Source organism: Harpia harpyja, chromosome 7 (genome assembly GCF_026419915.1).
Source record: "Harpia harpyja isolate bHarHar1 chromosome 7, bHarHar1 primary haplotype, whole genome shotgun sequence".
In the NCBI taxonomy this organism is placed as follows: domain Eukaryota; kingdom Metazoa; phylum Chordata; class Aves; order Accipitriformes; family Accipitridae; genus Harpia; species Harpia harpyja.
This window is the reverse complement of record NC_068946.1, coordinates 24,693,980-24,716,687: the sequence shown is the minus strand read 5'-3', so window position 1 is coordinate 24,716,687 and position 22,708 is coordinate 24,693,980. Positions and strand designations below refer to the sequence as shown.

The window sequence follows — 22,708 nt, the reverse complement described above, 5'->3', positions numbered from 1 at the left end:
TTCCTGAATAGACTGAAGATATATGTCTAACCTGCTTTAGCAGAATGACTGAGGATTTTGATGAACATAGTTTTATTTTACATTAACTACGATTGGTCAGAGAAGCTGTTCTGTTAAGCCAAATGGTTCCATTCTAGTCTCAGTTTTTGAAGTTAGTATATTTGATTAAGGTAAAGTATCTTCCATTATACCTCTCCTTTATTCTTCTAGAGCTGATGCTTCAGTAACATTTCTTATATTTTTATAAAGATCCCAGTTTCATTTGTCCTGTTTAGTCTTTTAAGACCCTGATTTAGCAAGTTACTGGAATCCATGTCTGTTTGACACATTGTGAGACTAAGCAACTCCAATGACATTGCTGTAACACTTGATGAATTAAGACCTAAGTGAAATTCCACACTGTGAATTCTTTGTGTCATTTTTTTTAGTGTAGTGATTAGTACAACTGTCTGTAATCTATTTCTCTGAGAACCTCAGTGCAACTGAAGTAGAATGATGATACAAAATATTATTACTATTATTATTACATAGGTGAGGAGGAAGATCAGTATTTGTCCAGTGGAAGAGGACAGAGAATTTGAAAAGATCTCTTACATTTTCTGTCTAAAGTAATTTCTCATTCCTAAAAAAAAATGAAGAGATGTGATAAGAAGTTGAGGGTCCATTAAAATATACAGTGAAAGTATACTACAGGTAGAAAATTGTTGTTCAGAGGTTTTGTGGTGGAGTGAGAACATTGTACTTATCATACTATTATTACGCATGTAGCCAGGATCAAATCTCATTCCAAGCCACCACAGATAAAACTGAGAGGCTGTTAAATAATGTAAAAGGCTTCGGGCAAAGGCACTTATTAGACATAAAACATAATTTATATCTTAACAGAAGGTAAAAGGCATATATTTAAAATGCTATAATTGAAATCACAACTCCTGAGAAGTCATGGATTGCATTCATTTGGAGGGCTGCATACCTTAGTTAACCCAGAAAACATCCTTCTGGTTCCTGGTGTTGCTGCCAACTAAATGCTAAGATATATTTTGTAATCCACCATTTATTTCCTCAAACCTTGCCATTTGGGCACTGATGTAAATTGGAGTAGGCTCTGAAAGTGTCCAGATGTCCCTGCCCTGGGCACTCTAGGGCCATCCTCTCCAGTGCGCAGCGCACGTTAGCTTTGGCTTGGCGCCCTGCTAGTGGAACTATGGGGCTTCCAAGCCGAACTCTGAGTCTTGACTGGCTGCAGCCACAGCGTTGACGAAGCAAGTGCTTGACTTTCAGTACCTCTCTTCATAGAGAAACAGTGAATTACACACTCCTGCTACAGCCACAGCTGCCACCCTGGCAAGCAGGGACTGGGGGGCTCTGGGCGCAGCCTGGTCGCGCCCCTTTTTCACCCTTGAATATGCTGTAAATGTAGTGCAAATTACCAGGGAATGTGCGTTGGGTCCACTGTTTGAGGTCTTTACGCACCATGATTTTAGAGACGGATGGCAAGAAATGTGGTTTGATCCAAAATTTGGTTTGATCATTTTGTTGAAACTGCTGTGCATGAAATTATGTGTTCCAGAAATTCATAGTGCAGCTTAAACTGTGTGTAGCTGCCAGCAGCCTTGTTACAGTGCCGATTGCATGGATCGTTTTTGACCTTCTTGTCACTGTTGGTAATAGGACAGTGGGGTAGATGGACCTCTGAGCTGAGCCAGTGCTGCTGTTCTTATGGGGAGTTCTTTACTTTTCTGTTTGTTTGGGGGGTTTCTCCTTTGGAATTGGGACAGTTTTTACTACATGGGTTTGTTTTTTGTTTTCTTTTCCTCCTGAAGAGTAAAGCCAAATTAGAATTTATCTTTACTGTACCATCATATACCTTGTACTGACAGAGAGAAAATAAAAGGGATGTACTTCTATTTTAGGATGCAGGAAAAAACTCTACAGAGGAAAAGAACAGGAATCAGCCAAGGATTTATATTTAATATAGATCCTAAAAATCTGTGTGCTACCATGCTCAGAGTTTAGGATGCATAGATTCCACAATAGTGACCAAACTGGGTCTGGGAGGAAGGGTGTGTGCTTGAGTGAGACAGAGGGGGAGAAATAGTACAAGGGTTTTTCTGGAAGATCTCTTAAATGCAGTATGGTACGGAAACCCGGCAAGCGTGCATTGTAATGTGTGGCTTGCATCTGTACAAAGGTTCAAAAAAAGACAGTACCTCTTAAACAGTTCACTTTCGGAATAGTAATGTCCTCCCACAGGGCTCAGCCTCCTACTTTGAATTCAGGGACACAGCTGGCATGAACTTGAAGGACTGATTTTTTAATTATTTTTTTTTTACTGGCTAGTTGGCTGTACTACCTGAAGCAGCCTGAGCATTGAAGAGATGAGGGCAACAGGAGAATCATTCCTCAGAACAAATTAGTTTCTTGGTTGTAATATTTTGCTGCTCACATGGACACGGTGTGGCAGGGAAAAAAATGGTTTCTGAAATACAGAAACATAACCCAGAGGTTTTTATGATATACCCTGTACTTTTTCTTGTTGCTGTGGTGTACATTGGTGCCTTATTTGCAAAATATATTTTGGAAGTCTTTTTTTGCATACACAGGGAGAAGATCCAGTTCATTCGGACAGAGGGAACACCTGGGTTGGTGCGTTTATCCAGTGATGCAGACCTTGTCATGTTACTCAGGTAGGCACTGCTGCTTTCAATGCACATATGGAATATGCTATGGCAGCTGCTGAGGAGCCTTTCAATGAGTAGTGTGTGCTGATTTAATGACCTAATCATTTCCCCTTCCAGTACTTGGACTTGCAGCTGGGAGAGCTACAAGTAAAGGGTCGGATTTTTTATTTTCATCATGTTCAGTTTCTAGGTGGTAGTTGGAGGTCACATTTCTTCATAGGAGTGAGGGAATGTGATATTCTGTCTGAGGAAAGGCAAGTGCCAGAGCGCTGTGCTTGTGATTTACATGGGTTTGCCCAGACCACCTTTTATTGTCCTATTGCATCCAGCTCTGACGTTTAGATAGGTGGTACAGTTTAGACCTCTTTGCAAGAATGTGCCTTCTGCTTCTTTAAGAATGCATCTGTTTAGTTCTGTGGTTTGGAAAGTCCCTATTTGTGAACATTTGTACTTGAGATGTGTTTTTATTACTTAATGTCTTGCTGCCTCTTCACTATGCTGTCAAGCATTGTCCCCTTTAATAAAGGAAATACTGTTACAGAGTTCAAGAAATGGGAAGCTGCTTCTTTAATATTTTTTATTTAAGCAATTAACTCAAAAATTCAGGCAGATTTTTTGCTAGAAATAAACCCTTGTATCTTGATGCTATATTCTCATCTATTGTAAAAGTGCATCAAGAAATGCATGAGTACATTTAAAATTTAATCTAGTGAAATAGGATTGGCATTAGTAGTAGTATTTTGAGGTCAGGTTGCATAATGATAATCCTCTCTGGTCCCTGAATCTCTGAATTAATTACAGCTATAAAAAAAAATCTCATTTTAAAGCCATGCTAAAGGTTTTTTGAAATGTGAATATTGCTTCTTAAAAAACCTTTTAAGATTTTTGTTTTGGTATATAATGCATGGAGATGACAGATTTTGCATAGAAAAATCTGGCTTCAGCTAATTGGTTTTAAATAAAGATTGCGTGAATGATTTTATCATTGCTTTTTGACTGGGTTTTGTTCCCTCCAGTGTTCTGTTAACAGTTAAGACTGCAAATAATTCTTTTATTTATATATATACATATATATATAAAGAATATAAATGTATATAAAGCAAATTCAAAATTTTGATTGCAATCTTTCTTTTGTAGAAAACCAATAATCAGTATAACTAATTTTTAAGAGAAAAGTAGTAGCCACTGCCTGCCTAGAATAACTTTATCATATTCTTCAGATTTTATTTCTCTTAATCTACTTTTTTGCCCCCAAAAACATCTAACTGAAAAATGTTGCTTGAGGATTTTCTTCCCATTTTATTAAAATCTAATAGTACTGTTGCCCTGAGGACATATTATTGATAAAATGTTATCTATGCATCCATTAGTTTCTTAATGTTGGATGTTAAACCTCAAGACTGGACTGAGTTATTGTGAGCTTATTGTGAGTAAATAACTGGTGTAAAATCAAAGGTGGGCTAAGTTAAAGTAGTGGTGTACTGAGCTAATGAAATTTCTTTTCTTAACATTATTTAGTTTGGTGGATTTTTACATTTAACAGTATCTTCTAGCAGGCTGTCATCATGACCCTTCTCTATGAAACTTTGAAAAAACTGCAATCTAATCATGACGACTTAATCATCCTGGTGCTCAGGACACCTGGTTTCTGTATCTAACGTGGCTGGTTGGATGACGTTGGGGAAAACTGTACCCATTTCTATGCCTCTGTTTCTTCATTTGGGGGGGAATGATATAATTGTCCTGTAAAGCACTCTGAGATGTAGTAAATAACTGGGTGGAATCGCTATTTCTGATATTTTTATTGCTTGGGAACACGGTACATTTTTTCACATGCTTCAGTAAATATTAAGTTGCAACTAACTAAAACCAAACCAACTAACCCCTATGTGTTTAGGGACTGAAGGAGGTACATTTTTAAAAATACTCTAAGAATAGCATTATATTATGCTTCAGATGTTAAGGAGAAAATATTTTTCAGTTTCTTCTTCTAAACATATTGTTTGGTGTACAATAGATATCATCATTTCAACTCTTAATTTAATCCAAGATTGAAATAGTGGTTTATATTTTATCATATTTTCAGCATCAAAATGTAACTTGGAGGAAAACAGCACACAGTCATGAGTGTAAAAAGAACTTCCAGAAAATACCCATTCCAAAAAAAACCTCATGCAAAAAATTTTTCTAGGTATTTGTTCAGTGAACAAACATAGTAAGAAACATCTTTTATTTGAACATTGCTTTCATTGGCTGAACTCTCTAGTAAAAGATTGGCATGTGATTCTCTGTATCGCATTTTTTTAAAAGAATTTTTACTTACCTCAACAGTTTATTCTTATCTGTGTTGTGTTTAACATCCAACATAGGCCTTGATATCAGATGCATTCTGGTATTAGATACTCTGTCTCTTTTTGGATTTGCTTGTGTCAAATTTGGGAAAAGACTGAAATTTTAATACACGTACAGACTGTATGTACACAGATGCAGTGATTAGGCTGCAAAATATTTATTGTTTTTCTCTTAAAAGTTGTGTAGCAATAATAGATGAGGCATGAAATAACTCAACCTGAACAGACTAGATGTGATACCCGTTTCAGCAACAGTGTTAGCATTAAAGATAAAATAAAGAAGTAACTTATGCCAACAAGCTTACTGTTTAATATACTCAACAAGTTCAGATGTGATTCTTAATCCTGGAGGCTTAGAATGTTTGTCTCTGTTTGTCTCTGTTCCTGGTCTTTGTGCAGTTTTGCAGATCTTTTTCCAGGAAAGTGTGACTAAGGTTATTGACCCCTTTGTAATGAGAACACAAGTTTAAAAAAAAAAAAAAAAAAAATTAAAGGCTGATTAACTATAGTTTAACCTTGAAAACAAATACCACATTATGTATAATGATGTCCCATAAAAGTAGTAATTAGTCTTTCCAGTACTTTCAAGATCTGATTGAGGGAATGGCAATAAAATATTTTGTAGCACTCTAAGTGTGCATAGTAGAAATAGGCAAGTGACTGCCAAGGGAAGTGGGTTTAATAACTAGGATTTATTCCTAGAAAATGAAAAAAGCCATTCATTCAAATAAGCATGTTATTTCTTCTTTGCTCCTTTTTACCAGCTTGTTTGAGGAGGAGATAATGTCATATGTGCCGCCACATGCCTTACTTCATCCTAGTTATTGCCAGTCCCCAAGAGGCTCGCCAGTGTCTTCTCCTCAGAACTCTCCAGGTAAGTTGCTCAGGCGCAGCTTCTGCAGGGGCTATATGAAACCATATCTCATACTTGGTAAGGACCAGTTCCAGATCAGTAAAGTCAGTAGTGCATTCCTGCTGCCTTCCCAGAAGTCAGAGAACAAAAACAATAGAAAATTTGTTTGACTATAATTTTTTGTTTGCTTTCCAAATTGAAATCCATGGCAGCCTAAAGCCAAGAAACTACTATTTGGAAACTATAACCTATTCCCCTTTGTGGTTCCCAGCTTTTAGATGGATAAAGTTACATGAGCTGAAGCACATTCTGAGTGGTCAGTGAGCTTGTCACTGCAGTACTTTCATTATGATGGTATCTGTAAGACCCTGCAGTAGAGCTAGTCCCATAATTTAGTTTACATTATGCTGTATGTAATGACTTTCCACCTTTCTGAAGATCCAACTTCTGTTGCTCCAGCAACAACAAAGATTTAGTCCTATTTTTGAGCAAAGTCAACAAGTGTGATTGCATTTGACTGTCAAACTTGAACCTTTGCCTTGGGCTCACAAGATATTTTGCTGGTAGAAAAGATTGGTGTATTACAGCTTCAGAGGTTGTGATTTTGTTCTGACTTGTAAAACATGCAAACTTGGTTTTCACTGATGTGGAACAACTAAGTGACTGCTCATGCCAGGATCCTGATGTCTAGAGAATTAAAAATACGAGCTGTAATAACTGTACATTAAAATGCTAGTGTTAATGGGGCTGTGGGGCAATGAGTGACAATTTTATGTAAAGCCAGATTGTTGTCCCTTAACATGAGTTCAAAAGATAGCATATTGCAGCTGTCTGGAAATACATGTCAGAATGGAATTAAATTGCTATTTCACATATTAACTAAGTTGTGGATCAGAACTAAATTGTTTCAAGTATGGCAAGTTCCATTTTACCTCTGAAGGCTAAGTACAGCAATTTGAAGTTTATAGATGTCACTGTTCTTAGTTTTCTCAAGGGGATATTAGGTAAGTAAAATAAAATCACTGCAGTAAATTGGAAGTGGCTTAAGGGGATTTCTACAAATTTGACAACAAAAGTATAGATAAATAGAGAACATTTGGGATGTAAGCAACTCTAGGTAGTTCCAGACAACAAGAAAATTTTATCAGAAAAAGTACTGTGATTTTTATGGGCATTTTCCAGTCCACAATCATAAAAAGCTTTGCCTTTTCAAGAAACCAGATTAAAACCATTCATAAACATGTCCTGAGTGGTAGCTTTTCCTGCAGCTGGACATAGGACCTATGTAGGACCTATTTGAAAAAACTATCCAAAGACCTTAATGGTTATATGGCATTCTGCAAAGTAGCAAGATAAAATATTCACATGTATTGATATTTTCAATACATATATGGTTTAGGTATAACTGTTTCCCTTTGCTGAAAACAAAGGAAAACTGAAATCTGCATGTATGCATCTTATTTCCAACTGCAAACCTGGCAGTCTTTTATAAGTAAAAACAGTTTTAGCTTTCAGAGTTACAATTTCTTCATTACTAGTACATGCACCAAAGCATGCTGGGCAGGGCTTCACTCCAACAAGTAATTTTAAGGTGCATTGTGATATTCTCATCTATTCCTCAAAGAAGTAGCACACAGTAAAGGCTGAACAGTGATGGTTTTACTCCTGTTCTCCTTAAAATTGTAATCTCTATTCTATTTCATACAAAAATATAAAGACTCCATTGAATTTCCCTGTCAGTCTGCAAGTGTGCATGTTTGTGTTGGCGTACAAATGACTTTTTTGATGAGAAACTGTAAATAGCCCATCGTTTCTATGGAGGCTCTGTGTTTTTTCATCAGCTAAACTGGCTGTGCTGCACTGTACAAGGTTGCATTTAAGGATCCATTGTTCAGATCAGTCACAATTGGTTGTACTTTCTCTTTTGGGAAAGATGAATAATCATGAAGCTACTCTTTATATCTGCTTTAGAATATAACCTCTTTGAAAATCAAATATGATTATCACATCACTGATGGTTTTTAGCTCTTCCATTAACATCTTTTGTTCCCAAGGCGGAAGTAATCACTGTAATTGCCCAGGAATTTCTTGGCATATGCATCTGATTTGCAATGAGGACTTGTCATGTGCTGACAGAATAATATACTGCTGATTTCTGAACCATGAAGTAATGTGTTACCAGATTTAATGTTCTGTGGTATCTCTCAGCAAACACTTCCTTCAGGGGTTAAGATTAAAGTATGCTTTTGTTGCATTTTTTTGGTGACTACATTTTTGTACCTACTTTGACCCAAAGCAAAATAAACAAAGTAGGAGGAAAAGGCCAATAATTAAAAGGCTGTTTATAGTTTCAAGTTTCTGTAATTTTTCTAGAGAATTCAGCTGAGTGTACCATTAGAAGCCCTTGGTGCTCTCAGAAAAAAAGGATAACCACTATAGATTAATCAATGGCCGTGATTTGTTTTTCCAGAGAGGTCCTGCATGTTCCTGTTGGAGCTCTGAGGATTCCCTGACACTTTCTATTCCTACCACACATCACTCTCAGCCTAGAACAAGTGGCAAGTGTCTGTCTGGTCAGACAGGTCTTTTGAAGACCTGTAAATGGCGTTCAGTGTTAATACTGATCTCACTTGTTCTCTCTCTAATCTCTGCAGAGAGATCGACTCTGCAGCTTCTTCCAGCAGCCACTTCCGCAGGATGTGCTTGTCGCCTTTTCCGTCAGACCCATATGCTTTGTGGCTAAGCAAGCCGCTCTCTTTTCCCCTGGTCTCTGCGCACAGGCTGAACGGACACACGTTCTCTCTCTTTCATAACCTGAAACATTACGTTCTCATGCCTTCACCCATAGTAGCAATAAATGTTTCTGTATTGGCTTAGTGTCATACAGAGAGCCAAAAGAAAACTCACATAAGGAACTGATTGTCACTTAAAAGACAGAAGTCTACATACACATGCTTCTAAACTCTTCATTTGTATTTCCAGTGCATTACGGGCCTGTTAGGTGACCACCAGTTGCAGATAAGTAGTTGGCAACGTATGTATACTAGAGGGCGTGAGAAATTTTAAACATCTTCTGAGTTTTTTGTGGGGGATGTTTACACAGCCACGCAGGGGAGGAATTTAACGTTCTAAAAACTAGGGGTGAGAAGATGAATGTAAAAGGGCTAGGATTAACTGCCTCTTTGGCACGCTGTCTTGCAATCAAATCAATTGAAGTAATATATCCAGGGAGGCAGTGGAAGTTCTAATGGTTGTAATATTGAGAATAGATAGACGAGACAGCTAATTTGTATATACTAGACTTGTACATGCAGATGTGGTGTTACGCCATTTTTTTGGCGTACAGATCTCATCTCTCCCTGCTTTTAAGAAACTGACCCTCAAAAACAGTTTTTCAAAAAGAAATGCACTTAGATGACTATCATGTATGTTCCACAAACTTAAATTTGGTAGTCTTCCCATTCTTCCAATATTTTCTTCCTTTTACTTCCCCAAGGAAAAACTTCTGCTAGGGAATTTCCAAAAGTCTTCCTTCTTCAGCGTGATGTATTCAGCAAGGGCACAGCAGAGTACAGTCTGTTTATGCTTCATTTCTGAGTACTTGTTTTTCCTGAAATTATTAAAACCAGAACAGAGCAGAACATTCATTACATGAGCTATTTTAAAGGTTAGACATAAAGTGTACTTGACAAAAAAAAGTTAAGTCTTTCCAGTTGATCGTGCTGGGTTTTTTAATCCATCTTTTGCATTGACGTGGATTTGCTCTTTTAAGACTTACTTTAGAAAGATGATACTATTGGAAATGAGCAACCAAAAAGTCTTGGATGCAGAGCAGATTTGAGGATATGCAGCTTTTACTTTTTATAAAGGTGACTAAACCAAACATGCCTTTTGCTATTAAGGAGCCTTTTCTGTACAGGATGGGACATTAATCGGTTCACGTCACTACAGCTCATTCTTTGCGTATTGCTTCCTGCAGGTACTCAGCGTGCCAATGCCCGAGCTCCAGCTCCTTACAAAAGAGATTTTGAAGCCAAGCTGAGAAACTTTTACAGGAAGTTGGAGACTAAAGGATATGGACAAGGCCCAGGGAAACTGAAGTATGTTGAAGAATCTCATGAAACTGGATTTGTTTCTCAGGCAGCTTGCCTTGCCTTGCACGTCTACAAGCTTCTTCCCATTAGAAGGAATGCAGATGTTATGGTTACCCTTGCACTTCAGGAAATATAAAGCCTGTCATAAACGACTTAGTGCCAGCATGTGATTCATAGCAGAGGATACAGCAAGTTCTGAGCACTTCTTTTCTATGTTTCCTCCAACTATATTTTCATACAAACAGTATTACCAATACAGTGCCAAAAAGCCCTTTGGGAAGAGGCATGCAAAACAGGAGGCATCTGAATTCTTCCATTATAGCAATTGTTACAATCTAAACAGTTATATTTTCTCATATCTTTTTCCATTGGAAAAACTAGATAGGCTTATCTTTTGTACATCATTGCCTGTATAGATATCACAGTCCTTTTTAGCAAAAAGGACTCATAACATTAAATGTTGTTAAATTCTAAGGATCGCCTTAAAAAACTGCTAGTATTTTTACTTCAGCACTCTGAATGCTAGAGTGCTTGGAGTGGTATCTTCCCTCCCATGTGATTACATACTGTTATGTTAAGGATCATCATCATAAGATACTTTCATTACTTTGTAAATTACCAGGTCTTGTGCCAGCTATCAAACTCTCATAGTTTGATGCTCTCATAGTAGCCATTAGGCACTAGAACTTTTTTTTAACCATTTCTTCTATTAGAATAGGGGGTAGTTTTTTTGTTGTTTTTCGTTTTTGTTGTTGTTGGTTTGTTTTTTTTTTTCCCCCAGCCAGTCACTTCTCACATTTTGCAGGAATTTGTGCAGAGTTCAGACTTCATTTATGTGAGCTTGTTAAAAGTTTTCCACAACTGAAATGGGATTAAAATGGTATTATTTAGACAGTCTTAAGAGGCAGGGGTTGGACATTGTCTGCCTATAATGTAATGAAATCATAAACACTTAAAGCTTAATCTATGAAAGTTTTGTCATGAATGTTTGGGCAAATAGCCCAAAGATAGATAGAGGATGGCATTTGCTACCTGTAAGATCCATTACATTTCTTACATGTTTTTGTCCTGACCTATTTGCCATCACATTGTGGATTCTTAAGCAGAACAACAGCTTGATTTTTGAACAGAAGTTTTTCTCTGGGTTCCTTTCCCAGGCATACACTGACCTGCTCCTTTTTTTTCAACTCGCATACTGCCTGGGTACTCTTGTTGCCCAGGTGTCTTGCCAGTTCCTGGCCTTTCCACTCCTGTGTCCTTTCCAGGATAGCACAGTGCCATCACTGACTATCTCTGCACAAGTAGTAATGCCAGCAAGGGCTTTGCAAGAGGCTGTGTGACGTGGTAAGCTGCCTCTCTGGGGGCAGCAGCAGCTCCCAGCTTTGGTCTGACTGACTGATCAAATGCACACATAAGGCAGTATTTGAATATAAAGCAAGCTAAGTTTCAGGAAACTAATTAAACACAGTTTTTTTGGCAGAAGATAAAATGTTTAAGTAAGGAGGATTCTTCTACCTCTTATTTTAGATCTTTATGACACTTCCTTACTTTCACAATTTTTCTTTTAGAAGGTACGTTATGTTTTCACATGCGATGTTTCAGTCTGGTTTTGGACAAACAATTGCCATTCCTTCTAGACTTTTTGTCCCGTCACGCTTACACTGGAGATAGTGTAGGAATGTGTGATTCTGGAGTTACCATTCAGTGACTTTCTCATGGTTTTATCTTTTTCCATGTTAAGAGATTGATTTTTACACAAAAGGTTAGATTCTTGCTTACAGTAAGACTGATTCAGAGGCCTAGCCTTACAAAAGGATTTTAAACTTAATGAAAACGCCCACTTCAGGACCTTGCCCACTGAAACCTTTAATTTAAGGAAGAACCAGGGTAGAAAAAATAAAACTACACTTCTTTGTACAAGAGACATTTTATTGAAATCTAAAGTAGATCTTTGAGGGAGACAGACTAACAGACAGAAGCTTCCTGATCTGGATCAAATTACCCAGCAGAAGCGTGTATCTCTATGAAGTCACCCCGTTACCTTGCAGTGTAAATAGATATTTCCAACTGTGGTTCATGTTCGCAAATTGCTGTTTCAAAATTATTTTGCTCTTCAGATTAATCATCAGGAGAGATCACTTGCTAGAAGATGCCTTTAACCAGATCATGGGCTACTCAAGAAAAGACCTGCAGAGAAATAAACTCTATGTCACGTTTGTTGGGGAAGAAGGGTGAGTAGAACAGGGAAGTAAATGTGATCTCAAAACTCAGTGTGTCTTGCAGCTGCTGTTTCACCAAACTTCTTGTGGTCTAGAGTGAAAAGAGGAAGGATTACAGTCAGGAAATGCCACATACATAAGCCTCGAACATACAGCTGTTCAAGATGACTTTTTAGGCATTGTGAAATGTAACGTATCCTGCCTTTGCAGAAGTAATGCATGTGTTTATGTGAATTTTCACAATAGTTGGTGTGCATTTCAGAATGTTGCTGGGAAAACAAAGAAAAACTAAACAACTTTCCTGTGTTATTCATATTTCTTTTCTGTCAGTGCTGACATTATATCTCCAGTGCTTGTTAAAAGACAGTTGCCATTTGTTGGAGGGAGGGTGCTTCAAGAGTAGGCTAGAGGCTCAATCCTTATTTCAAATCCTGTCTGAGGCAGTGGGACCTGAAAACCCTCAGTGCTACAGGAGGTGCTCACTGCCTCTTCAGGCCAGGGCCTGCATCACAAAGAAAAGCAACTAGGCTATTGCTAGTTGTCAAATAAACACAAATATTCCTGACATTTCAAAGTCATGTCAGAGAATGCTCAGTCTGTGTCTAATAAAAGTCTAACCTGTTACAGGTTGCGAGATGTGCATTGCAAAGCAAGATGTGGTTAGATTTTCTTTGCAACTGAAACTGGAACAATGTACTATGTGCCTGTTTTATCTCTTGATTTCTGCCCCCTTTGTCAGACCTTAAAGCCCTGCTACCTTGTGCACAAATACTTTTATTGATGTATTTCATGAATGTATTTGTAAATACATTCAAAATTTTATTCCTTGATGTTTAGTAAACTGCAGCACGCAGCTCTTGGAATGCTGTAGTGTGCATTATTGCCATGTGATGCATGAGTCTTTAAAATAGTGAAGTTGTAATAGAAAAATCTCACACAAGATTAGATAAAATTAATCTGTCTTTGAAAACCCCTAAATCCTGCTGTTTCTTTAAAGTTCACCCTGAAGTGCTTAGTGTTAATAAGGACTCACTGAAGTCTTAAAATAAAAAATGTTGACAGCTGAGAGCCAAGTGTGGACTTGTTCATATAAATAATATCACCATGCTGTCTGAGGAAAAACTCAGAACTGGAATGACAAGGCTGGTGCAGGATGAGATTACACTATATTGACAGAGCAGGGTGGGGATGCAGGAACGAGGCCTGTCTTATACGGCCCTACCAACCTTTACTTTCACAGCTACAACCTCAACTCAGATTTTAAAATGAAAGGGAAAATTTTAAAATCATACGTGAGATAGAGATTGATCCAGATAGACTGTCTCCTTTCATCAGACGTCAGGCTTTTGCATTTCATCACTCAGTACAGCAAGATGAAGAGTGACCTGGAAATGGGGGTGACACATCCTGTTCCCATTATATCCAGCTTTACACAAGACTCTCTTCTTAATGGAAAAGAATGAGTTAATTAAGAGCAAAGTCAAATTAAAATGACGTCAATTCTCTATTTACAAATCTGTGTTTTGAATGAAGAAAGGATGTGTGCAGGCAGTATTGTTTCATCTGAGATGGTGCAAGGATATGTATCACATCAAACTATTCATTTGGCTAGGTGTAGAAAGACAGGTCAGGGTGGAGGAGAGGAGGACGATGATGAGGAGGAGCACTACTGAAAGTTAATTGTTTCCTATTTGCTCCTCCTTTTTCTTTTTTAAGTTTTTAAGTGGGAGTTTGCCCTTGCATTTCTTTTCCTCTCAGTAAAGAGGTGCAAGTCTTAAAGTAATGGGTAATGAAATCTTCACAAAATATTTTAGTAACTATTGATTTATTAGTGTATAAATTAGTAAGTGGAGCAACTGAGACATAGTTAATTGCTGTTCATATGATTTTTATCATAAGTCTCATAATGTTTGGTATCTTCCTTGAACCTTCAATTTCTACAGTCATGCAGTTGTGATGCTAATTTAATGTTTTAACATTCATACTTCATGTGATGATAAATGAAGAAAATTTTCATACAAAGAATATGGTTCCTTAAAGTTATTTTCCCTAAGTTCTATTAACTATTAGCAGAAGCTGCTTTGTATTTAAGAGTGGTAAATCTGAAGTATTAATGATGCTTCCTAGGAGACATGAATCATGTTGCCAACAACATATTACTCTACTCCTGAATACCCAAATGCCCCACAGTTGCAGCTGTTGTGTGGTTGCATACCTCTTGTATGAAGTTTTCTCACCCTTGTGCCAAGCCTTTAATTGTGGGATAAATCTGACTGGCAGTGCAGGACTCTCATGATTGATTTATTTAACATGACTCACAGTAACTCTGCGTACAAAAGGAGTTGTATGAAATGGCTGGTAGTCAAGCACACAGTTTCTATTCTATCTTAAGATTTCATAGTCAGTCTGATTATCCCAGAAATTTGCAAGACTCTTCCAGATGACCCTTTATTTGATCCTGATATTTGTGCCAAGATTAAGATCCAACAATTGTCCATGATATCAAATAGTTTTGGGGTTTTTGTTTGTTTTTTTTTTTTCTGCAATTTGAGGATGGAATCTACCCTTCTTGCCAGGGTAAAGATCTGTTTCAGTACTTTGCTTCTGAAGCTTAACAGAAGCAAAGTGCTTCCAAATGACTGAAGGGAAAATGTTTTTCATTCAACGGAGGGAAGAGGCTTTGTCCTCAGCTTGATAATGGTACCTAGCCTTTACTTTCCTGATGACTTCATCCTCAAAAACAACTCTTATCTATGTTTGTCTTCTGTAAAAGTTCATGAGCCGGAACATTAGTAGCAGAAGTTCTATGTGAAAGCTGACCTTCTCTGTGATACTTCTGTCTGTCTGTGCACTGTCTTAGTACTAAAGCAAGACCTTCTTAAAAGTCAAGTATGAAATCTTCATCTTTATATCTGTTTGTTAGGATTATAATAATCTCTGTTTCCCACAGGAAAATACCTAGTTTTCTGTTTTCCAGCTCTACCAGAGCATTAACTTCATACTTAACTCATTTCACTGGTGACCTGCAGCATAATGTCAAAATTCAGTCTCAGTGCTTTGTCAGCAGTGAGTTTGTTTGTGATTCAGGAAGAAGGGGTTATTTAGATTCCTTGTTCATTAGTACTGGAATCTTGAAATAGAAAAAAAAACAAAACCAACCTCCCCCCCCCCCAAAAAAAAACCCCCAAAGGAAATGCACTCTCGAAAAGACATTTAAATGCACTCAAGTTTGGAATACAGACAAGAAAATTTAGACTAAGAAAGATAAATCACTGAAGTAATCTCAGATTATATTGCTAGGGAAACCAGAAATATATCCTTCAAGTTGTCCTATTGTTGCAAGTCTGCAAAGACAAAATATGATCATTGTTCGTTTTCATTCTTAATTTGTCAGCTGCAGATAGGTCTAATGTTGGCTCTTTTCATGTTTCCTCCTCCCCCTCTCCTCCCCTGCCCCCAATTATTTGGTTATATTCCTGTGGCAAAGAGGCCATTACAGCTGGAGCCAAAATTTTTTATGAGAGCAGCCCGCATAGAGCACTTCATTCCAGTCCTCCAAGCCATTCCATTTCAGAATAGCCCCGCAAGGACTTCACATACCTTGGCATTAAGCAATCTGCAGGATAAGGGTTCTGGTTAAAATCTTGTGAAATTTTAATTAAAACATAGCATAAGGAATGTAGATTCAAAAAAGCCTTTCTTTGCACACAATGAACACTTCATAGTAATGTCAAGTTTCCCTTTAAAGGTTGGACTACAGTGGACCTTCAAGGGAGTTTTTTTTCCTGGTGTCTAGAGAGCTCTTCAATCCGTATTATGGTTTGTTTGAATATTCAGCCAACGATACCTATACAGTACAAATAAGTCCCATGTCTGCTTTTGTAGACAATCACCATGAGTGGTAAGAATTCTTTTTTGTTTTGTCTTTCAGATATGTTTTCTGTTGTTCCCGCTTGTAGACAACTGCTCATATCTGCTCAGACATATAACACAGAACCTCATCTTTTTAACCAACAGCAAAATAATTGCATTTCTTTAGACTTTCCTGATTTTGTTTTCTCTTGTGGTTTTAAATGATCTTATTTCTCACAAGGTCAGCAAAACTATGATTTGGAATACGTACCATGGGATTGTCTCACAATGCAACTCTGCGTTTCTTGTACATTAGCAGTCATTTCATGAAAGCAATATTACCCTCTTGTGCATTAAATAAAATGAATGAAAAATTGGCTTTTTGTCAGGTAAAGGAGATTAAGGGAGATTTCAAACAGGTCTTACTGTATGTTATTTGTTTACATCTTCCTAAAGAGTACAGAGGTCTCCTTAGTGGAAACCCACTACATCTATTGGAAGGAAATCTGTGGATGTATCTTATTTGGGGGCAGGGGGAAGACTGCTGATTACATAGCTCTTAAGCAAAGCCTGTACATACACACATACTTCTAAAATAGTTATCAAGGATTTTTACATAATCCCGTTTTCGCAATTATAAGCCAGTTTAAATCACCCTTGGTTGATTTTTAAGCCATGGCATCGCCATAAGTCTGTAAAGCTGTGCTGTGAATATTAACAGAGAATTCTGTTGTGTAGGTAGTTAGATTACAGTAATAGTGGAATGTCAGCTGCTCATCTGTGTAGGATGGATATGTACTGAGTTCTTACTTATTGGAAGCCAGTTATGAAGAATGAATATCAGAAATTAATCTCATTACTAGCTTCAAAAGTTAATAGAAAATTAAATGGTTGGCTGCACCCAGTTCAGTTAGATGAAGCAACCTACCTGTTGAACTCCAATACTGCAACAATAAATGGCACATGCTGTATTGAAAAAGCAGAACAGTCTTGGAAAAGGGGGAGAAGAAGCTTTACGTGCTCTGCAGCTTCTGCCAACATTTTGTATTCATCCCTGGCTTCTGCAGTGCTGGACCAGAGACCTTGGGGGTGAGGGAGGCGTGATCGCCTCTCTTTCTGGGAGCGCTGGTGCCAGTGACAGCACTGGTCTTGTACAGCCTCAGGCAATTTAGAAAATGCAGCAGTGACTAGCATGGAAGGAGAAGGCTCTGCATGCCACATCCTCATCTTGCAAACTCTGCGTACAGGCAGGTACAATAAAGCCCCAATCTCTCCAAGAAAAATGTTGCTGAGGATGCATAAACAGAAAGTTTAAGAAACATTATTTTCCTTGAAAAAGAGCACTAGGCTTAAATCTAGTTTGAGAGACATGGAGGACTTTTCACAATAGATCTTTATTTTCATGGGGATGTTTGCAAAGACCCTACTATTTCAAAGTTGCTGCCATCTGATCTCAAATCTGTCACACTCCCTCCCTCCCCCCCAACCCTCCTTACACACCTGCCAAAATGAACATAATAGGGGAAGAAAGAGGGGAGAGGAGGCGATCATTTAGATCCCATTGACATGGGGCTGGAGAGCACTGCAATACATAAAAAAGTTTCCAGCCACTCTTCGTGAAAACATATATAGAACTCCATACTCACTAGTCAGAAGAGGGAGCAAGGAGCCACTGTAAGCAGAAAAGACAGGCAGCAAGAACTGTCAGGCTGGGAAAGGGTAGAAAAACCTTTGGCCTCCCAGTAACATGAGAACAAGTTAATCCTATATGAGGTGTGTAAAGAAAATAGACAGTGGCTATCATTTTAGAAGATATGCTTCTATAAAGAGGCTACTCTGGCAGGGGTTGATTGGGTTAATATGGATTTGACATTTTTGAGAAGTTGCAATTTAGGTATCTGAGGGATTTTCCACACCCTGTAGAGTTGCATTTTTTTCTGTGCACTACTAAGAATGTAAAAGAAACACAAGAAAAAAAACCAAAAATACCACAATTTAGACATAGCTATCTGATTTAAAAATGCTGTTTGGAAATACATGTAAGTTTTGATGACAGAGCAGTGTACAAACCACAAAGTTTCAGTATAACGATTGTAACTGTTTCTCTTCCAGGTTCAGGTTTAGTGGTCGAATTCTTGGTCTTGCTCTGATACATCAGTATTTGCTAGATGCCTTTTTTACACGACCCTTTTATAAAGCCCTCCTCCGAATGTGAGTAGAATTGTTCTGTCTCCTTTTCTGTTTGGTTCCTTCCCCATGGACGATGCTATTTTGTGTATGGATAAATTGTGATGTTTTATCATCAAAGACGCCAGGCCATTATTTATAATATAATAATTTCATTTCAATTCAGGACTTTTTTTGAAAGTTTACTTGTTTCCGCTTATGGTTACTAGCCAGTTACCTAATAACTCAAAATGTTGTCTCTTGTCAGTGTGAAAACCTTATGTTTTGTTTTCGCCATGTTATCAGCTTTCTTATACAAAATCTTACATTTGAAGTTGTACAATGAAATGCTGTGGTTTTATTCCAGATATTAATAGAGTTCTTATTCCTTTGTTTTGTAATGACTCACAGGATAGGATATGAATCACTTTGTAACTTAGACTGCAAAACCCATTCTCAGAGGTAGACTGGTTGTTAGCAATCTCCATTTTGAGGAGCTCTACTTTGATATACTTTAGATTTTGTTTTCAGAACTACTACTCCTGTTCTGGCTTGAAACAAGAGCTGCACTTGCTCAGCATGTCTGGAATTTAAGACCTAATGAACTTAAGGTGCTTCACTTTTTGTCCTCCATTTGAAAGCTGTTTTTGAGAAGTCTGGAAGGATATTTTTTCTATAAAACATCATACGTTCTAGTAGTGGGGAGTAATGCATCCATTCATATTGCACTTATATTTTAAAAGTACCTAAATCCTAACAGCATCATTTTAATAAGAATGAGCACTTACTCCAGATGCACTTAACACTAATATTGTGTGACTGCCAAATTAAACTAATTGTTTAACTTGGTGGTTCTCTAAACAGTGACATGAGAAATGAGGGGCAGCCACCTTTGTACATAGCCTAATTCATGCAACTTCCTCACCTAAGCCCTGGACCTTTGCTTTCCTCAGAATTTATGAACCATCCAGACTACCTCTGCAGATGGGACATTGTGCCCAATCCATCAACTTTGATGTAGGGGCTGTTACCGCAGGATGTCACTTAAACTACAATTGAGAGTCCAGCTAAAAGTACAGGGCTTTCTTCTGACTTTATACAGACACAAGAATAGAAGGCATTTGGGAACTACTTAGAGAGAGGTGGTTGCAGCATCATTTGTAGCTTTAGATATATAAAAAGGCAGAGAACCCTGGAGCTGAAAAGCACCTTACTTAATGAATAGCCCCAGTGTCCTATTTCACACAACAGGATTTGAGGAGTTAAGAAGAATGGCAGAAATTGCCACCATGGTGTCAAATATTATTAACAGATGACATGTTCAAAGCTTGGAGTAGTAACTGTTAAAGACCGCAAGGAGCGGTTGGATTTGTAAAAGAAGGACGATGTAAGGGGAAACATGGCAAAAGGTAAAAAGATATTTCTGTGGTAAGCAGGGTATCTGAACAGACTTCTTTGCACAACGATGAGACAAGAGAGGTGGCAGTGTAGTCACATAAGCAAGAAGCATAGGAGTTGCTTGTTAAAAAATCTTATCATTTCTTTTACGATTTTAATTTTTTGTCTCTTCAATCTATGTATTTTCATAGTTCCAAAATATTCTTCACAGGAGACATGGGACAGACTCACCATAAGTTTAAAAAGCAATATGTTTTCAAATTAATAAGTTCTGAATTTTGTATATTAACAAAATTATTTTGTGTTATACAGTAACTGTTATTATGAGGCAAATAATAGAGATTTGAAGTAGTGTCTTCTTTATTCTATCGATTCTTCTCTTGACTCCCATTCTCAGTCTGTTTTTCAGGACTGTCCTATCTGAGTTTAGTTACTGAGCACATGCTACTGCCGTCATCTGTATTTGTGTGTTTTCTTCTTGTTTATGTTAGACTCTGTGACCTGAGTGACCTGGAATACCTCGATGAGGAGTTTCACCAGAGTTTGCAGTGGATGAAAGACAATGATATACATGATATCCTAGATCTCACATTTACTGTAAATGAAGAAGTTTTTGGGCAGGTGTGCAAGATTCTTAATTTAATTTCTTTTGTGTATTCTACTGTTAGATAAACATTTATTTGGACAGAAGAGTGATTGTTATTCCATGCTGATTTGAACTTGTTATTATAAAATTCGGTTGATGAAAACAACGTTGAAATGTAAGAAGGAATTATTATTTGTAACTGGTCAAACATGTCTTTCTGGTTAAGGATTTTCTGGAGAGTATCCGAAATACCAAAATTTTGGATTGCTCTGCTGGAAGTAGTTACCTGAATTTAATTGCAGCAGAGTTAGCATTCAAAGGTATTACAACACCTTTGTTAGGATATTATTTAGAAGACTTCACTGCTTTAGTCACTGTAAAGATTGTTTCTTCTCGGCTTATTCTTCATACTAAATATGAAGATTCTTCAGACTAAATGGGATTTTAAATATGATTTTAGCCAAAAAAAAAAAGATTCGTTGTATGTTCTGTTAATTTCACATATTCCAGTTGGCTAAAGTCAGCCTTGGCTAGTGCTTTTGAGGAATTACTTCAACTTCCAAAAAATAAATTATTACAATTCTTTCTTTTGTCCTTATAATACTGTGTTGTCACTTGGTAATTTTTTTCCTAAGATCACAGAACGGGAACTAAAGCCAGGAGGTGCCAACATCCCAGTCACTGAAAAGAACAAGAAAGAATATATAGAAAGAATGGTGAAATGGAGAATTGAGAGAGGAGTCGTACAACAAACAGAAAGTCTAGTGCGTGGTTTCTATGAGGTAAAAAATTCCAAAATTAAATTTACTTTCTTCCTTTATCCTACCAAAATATTTTTCTCTTCATGCACATTTCCCAAATGCAGAGTCCCAAAAAGCAGATAAATATATAATCAGAAGTGCCCTTACAGATATCTGGGAGGGGGGTGTGTGGAATTTTTGTTAGTCATTGACTAACACTATAGTTATATATCTTTAAACTAGAAAATAATACCGATCGCTATTTGTATGATTAGGAGTGAATGCTTGCTAAAGTGACCCATCTGTTTCTTCACTTGGCCCTTGAGCTTTTTTGTGCACGTGCCGTACTCAGTGTAACACAATAGACTGAGTGTACTTCAAGGTATTTCTCTCTTACCTGGTTTAACATGGACAATTAAATTGAATGTATTGAACTTAATTTGTCCTGAAATAATTCAGTATTATTTGCCAATAAAATTCTTCCCCAATCACTGTGATCCTCTAATGAAACTGAATGGAACTGCACTGTAAGAAAAAGACGTCCATTTATTTGCCTTTAAAAAGAAAAAAACGTTAATTCTTTCCATTCGCGAGAGAAATGTTACCTGATAAATGTCTTAGTAGCAGAGAAGTCTTTTATGGGGAGGCAAAAATCAATAAATGAAGAAATGTTGCTACGCATTTTATTTCCTTTCACAGGTGGTTGATGCGAGGCTCGTGTCTGTATTTGATGCCAGGGAACTGGAACTGGTTATAGCTGGAACAGCAGAAATTGACTTGAGCGACTGGAGAAATAATACAGAGTATAGGGGAGGTAACCTTAATTTTGAATTGTTCACTGACAGTGTTGGGGGGCCTGGAATTATCCAGTTTCTAAGACACTAAAGAACTGTCCCATGAGATATATCTTTAGTATCTTCTGAACTTCTGTGGCTAAGTTTGCATTAGAAGAAGGTAATTTGTCCATTTTAGTTTGCTTCATTGCTTCTCTATGCAGCTCTTCCCTTACTGTTCTTGTCTGGACAGCATAATGAAGCAGTCTTCTCCACAGAAAGTACCGTGTTCACCTGCACACTAGTAGAGTACCACCCAGACACTGGAGACAAATGGAAATGGTAACCATTCTTAGTAGGATCTACCTCTTTTCCACTCTTAAAGACGACAGGAAATTAGAAGTAATCCCAGTGACTGCAGGCTGGCAGTTGAGATAATTTGAGAACAGTGGAAGATTTGGGAACTACTTAGAGAGGTGGTTGCAGCATCATTTGTAGCTTTAGATATGTAAAAAGCACAGCATTGGAATATTTCCAGAATTGGCATTCCTATTAGTGATTGATAATGGAACAAATTCTTGCAAAAGAGATTTCACTCCTTTTTATCACAGTAAATTAATTCTCTGCCTTTAAGATTTTTAAGCATTTTAGAAGTATTCTTTTCACACCTTCTGTCTTTTGCTGCAATTGGCTAAGAAATATGGCATTATTGTGACTAGGACCGAACTAGAAAAAATTATTAACTATTCTCTCAACCACTTTTGTAGCACCTAAAGGTATAAAGGCTCTTTTGTTTTAACAGGTTATCATGACAATCACATTGTAATTCGATGGTTCTGGGCTGCTGTGGAAAGGTTCAACAATGAACAACGACTAAGACTTTTACAGGTAAGATCAGCTGATCTGTGTAGAAATAGTGTGCATCGTTAAAATTAGATGCTAAACTAGTCCCATCCAGGTTTATGACATCCAAAAATGATGGTGATGCTGGCTAG

General features: G+C 37.5%; 1 protein-coding gene across 1 annotated transcript in view; it reads left to right on the top strand.

The window, feature by feature from the left end:
- The window catches only part of HECW2 (HECT, C2 and WW domain containing E3 ubiquitin protein ligase 2), a 173,187-nt gene that overhangs the window by 140,702 nt on the left and 9,777 nt on the right, over nt 1-22,708 (top strand). The window contains exons 18-27 of the mRNA XM_052792284.1: nt 2,604-2,687; nt 5,797-5,906; nt 9,865-9,985; nt 12,097-12,210; nt 15,947-16,099; nt 18,163-18,261; nt 20,106-20,235; nt 20,836-20,982; nt 21,640-21,754; nt 22,516-22,601. Coding sequence (XP_052648244.1) covers nt 2,604-2,687; nt 5,797-5,906; nt 9,865-9,985; nt 12,097-12,210; nt 15,947-16,099; nt 18,163-18,261; nt 20,106-20,235; nt 20,836-20,982; nt 21,640-21,754; nt 22,516-22,601 — 1,159 coding nt within the window. The remainder of the gene's footprint in view (nt 1-2,603; nt 2,688-5,796; nt 5,907-9,864; nt 9,986-12,096; nt 12,211-15,946; nt 16,100-18,162; nt 18,262-20,105; nt 20,236-20,835; nt 20,983-21,639; nt 21,755-22,515; nt 22,602-22,708) is intronic.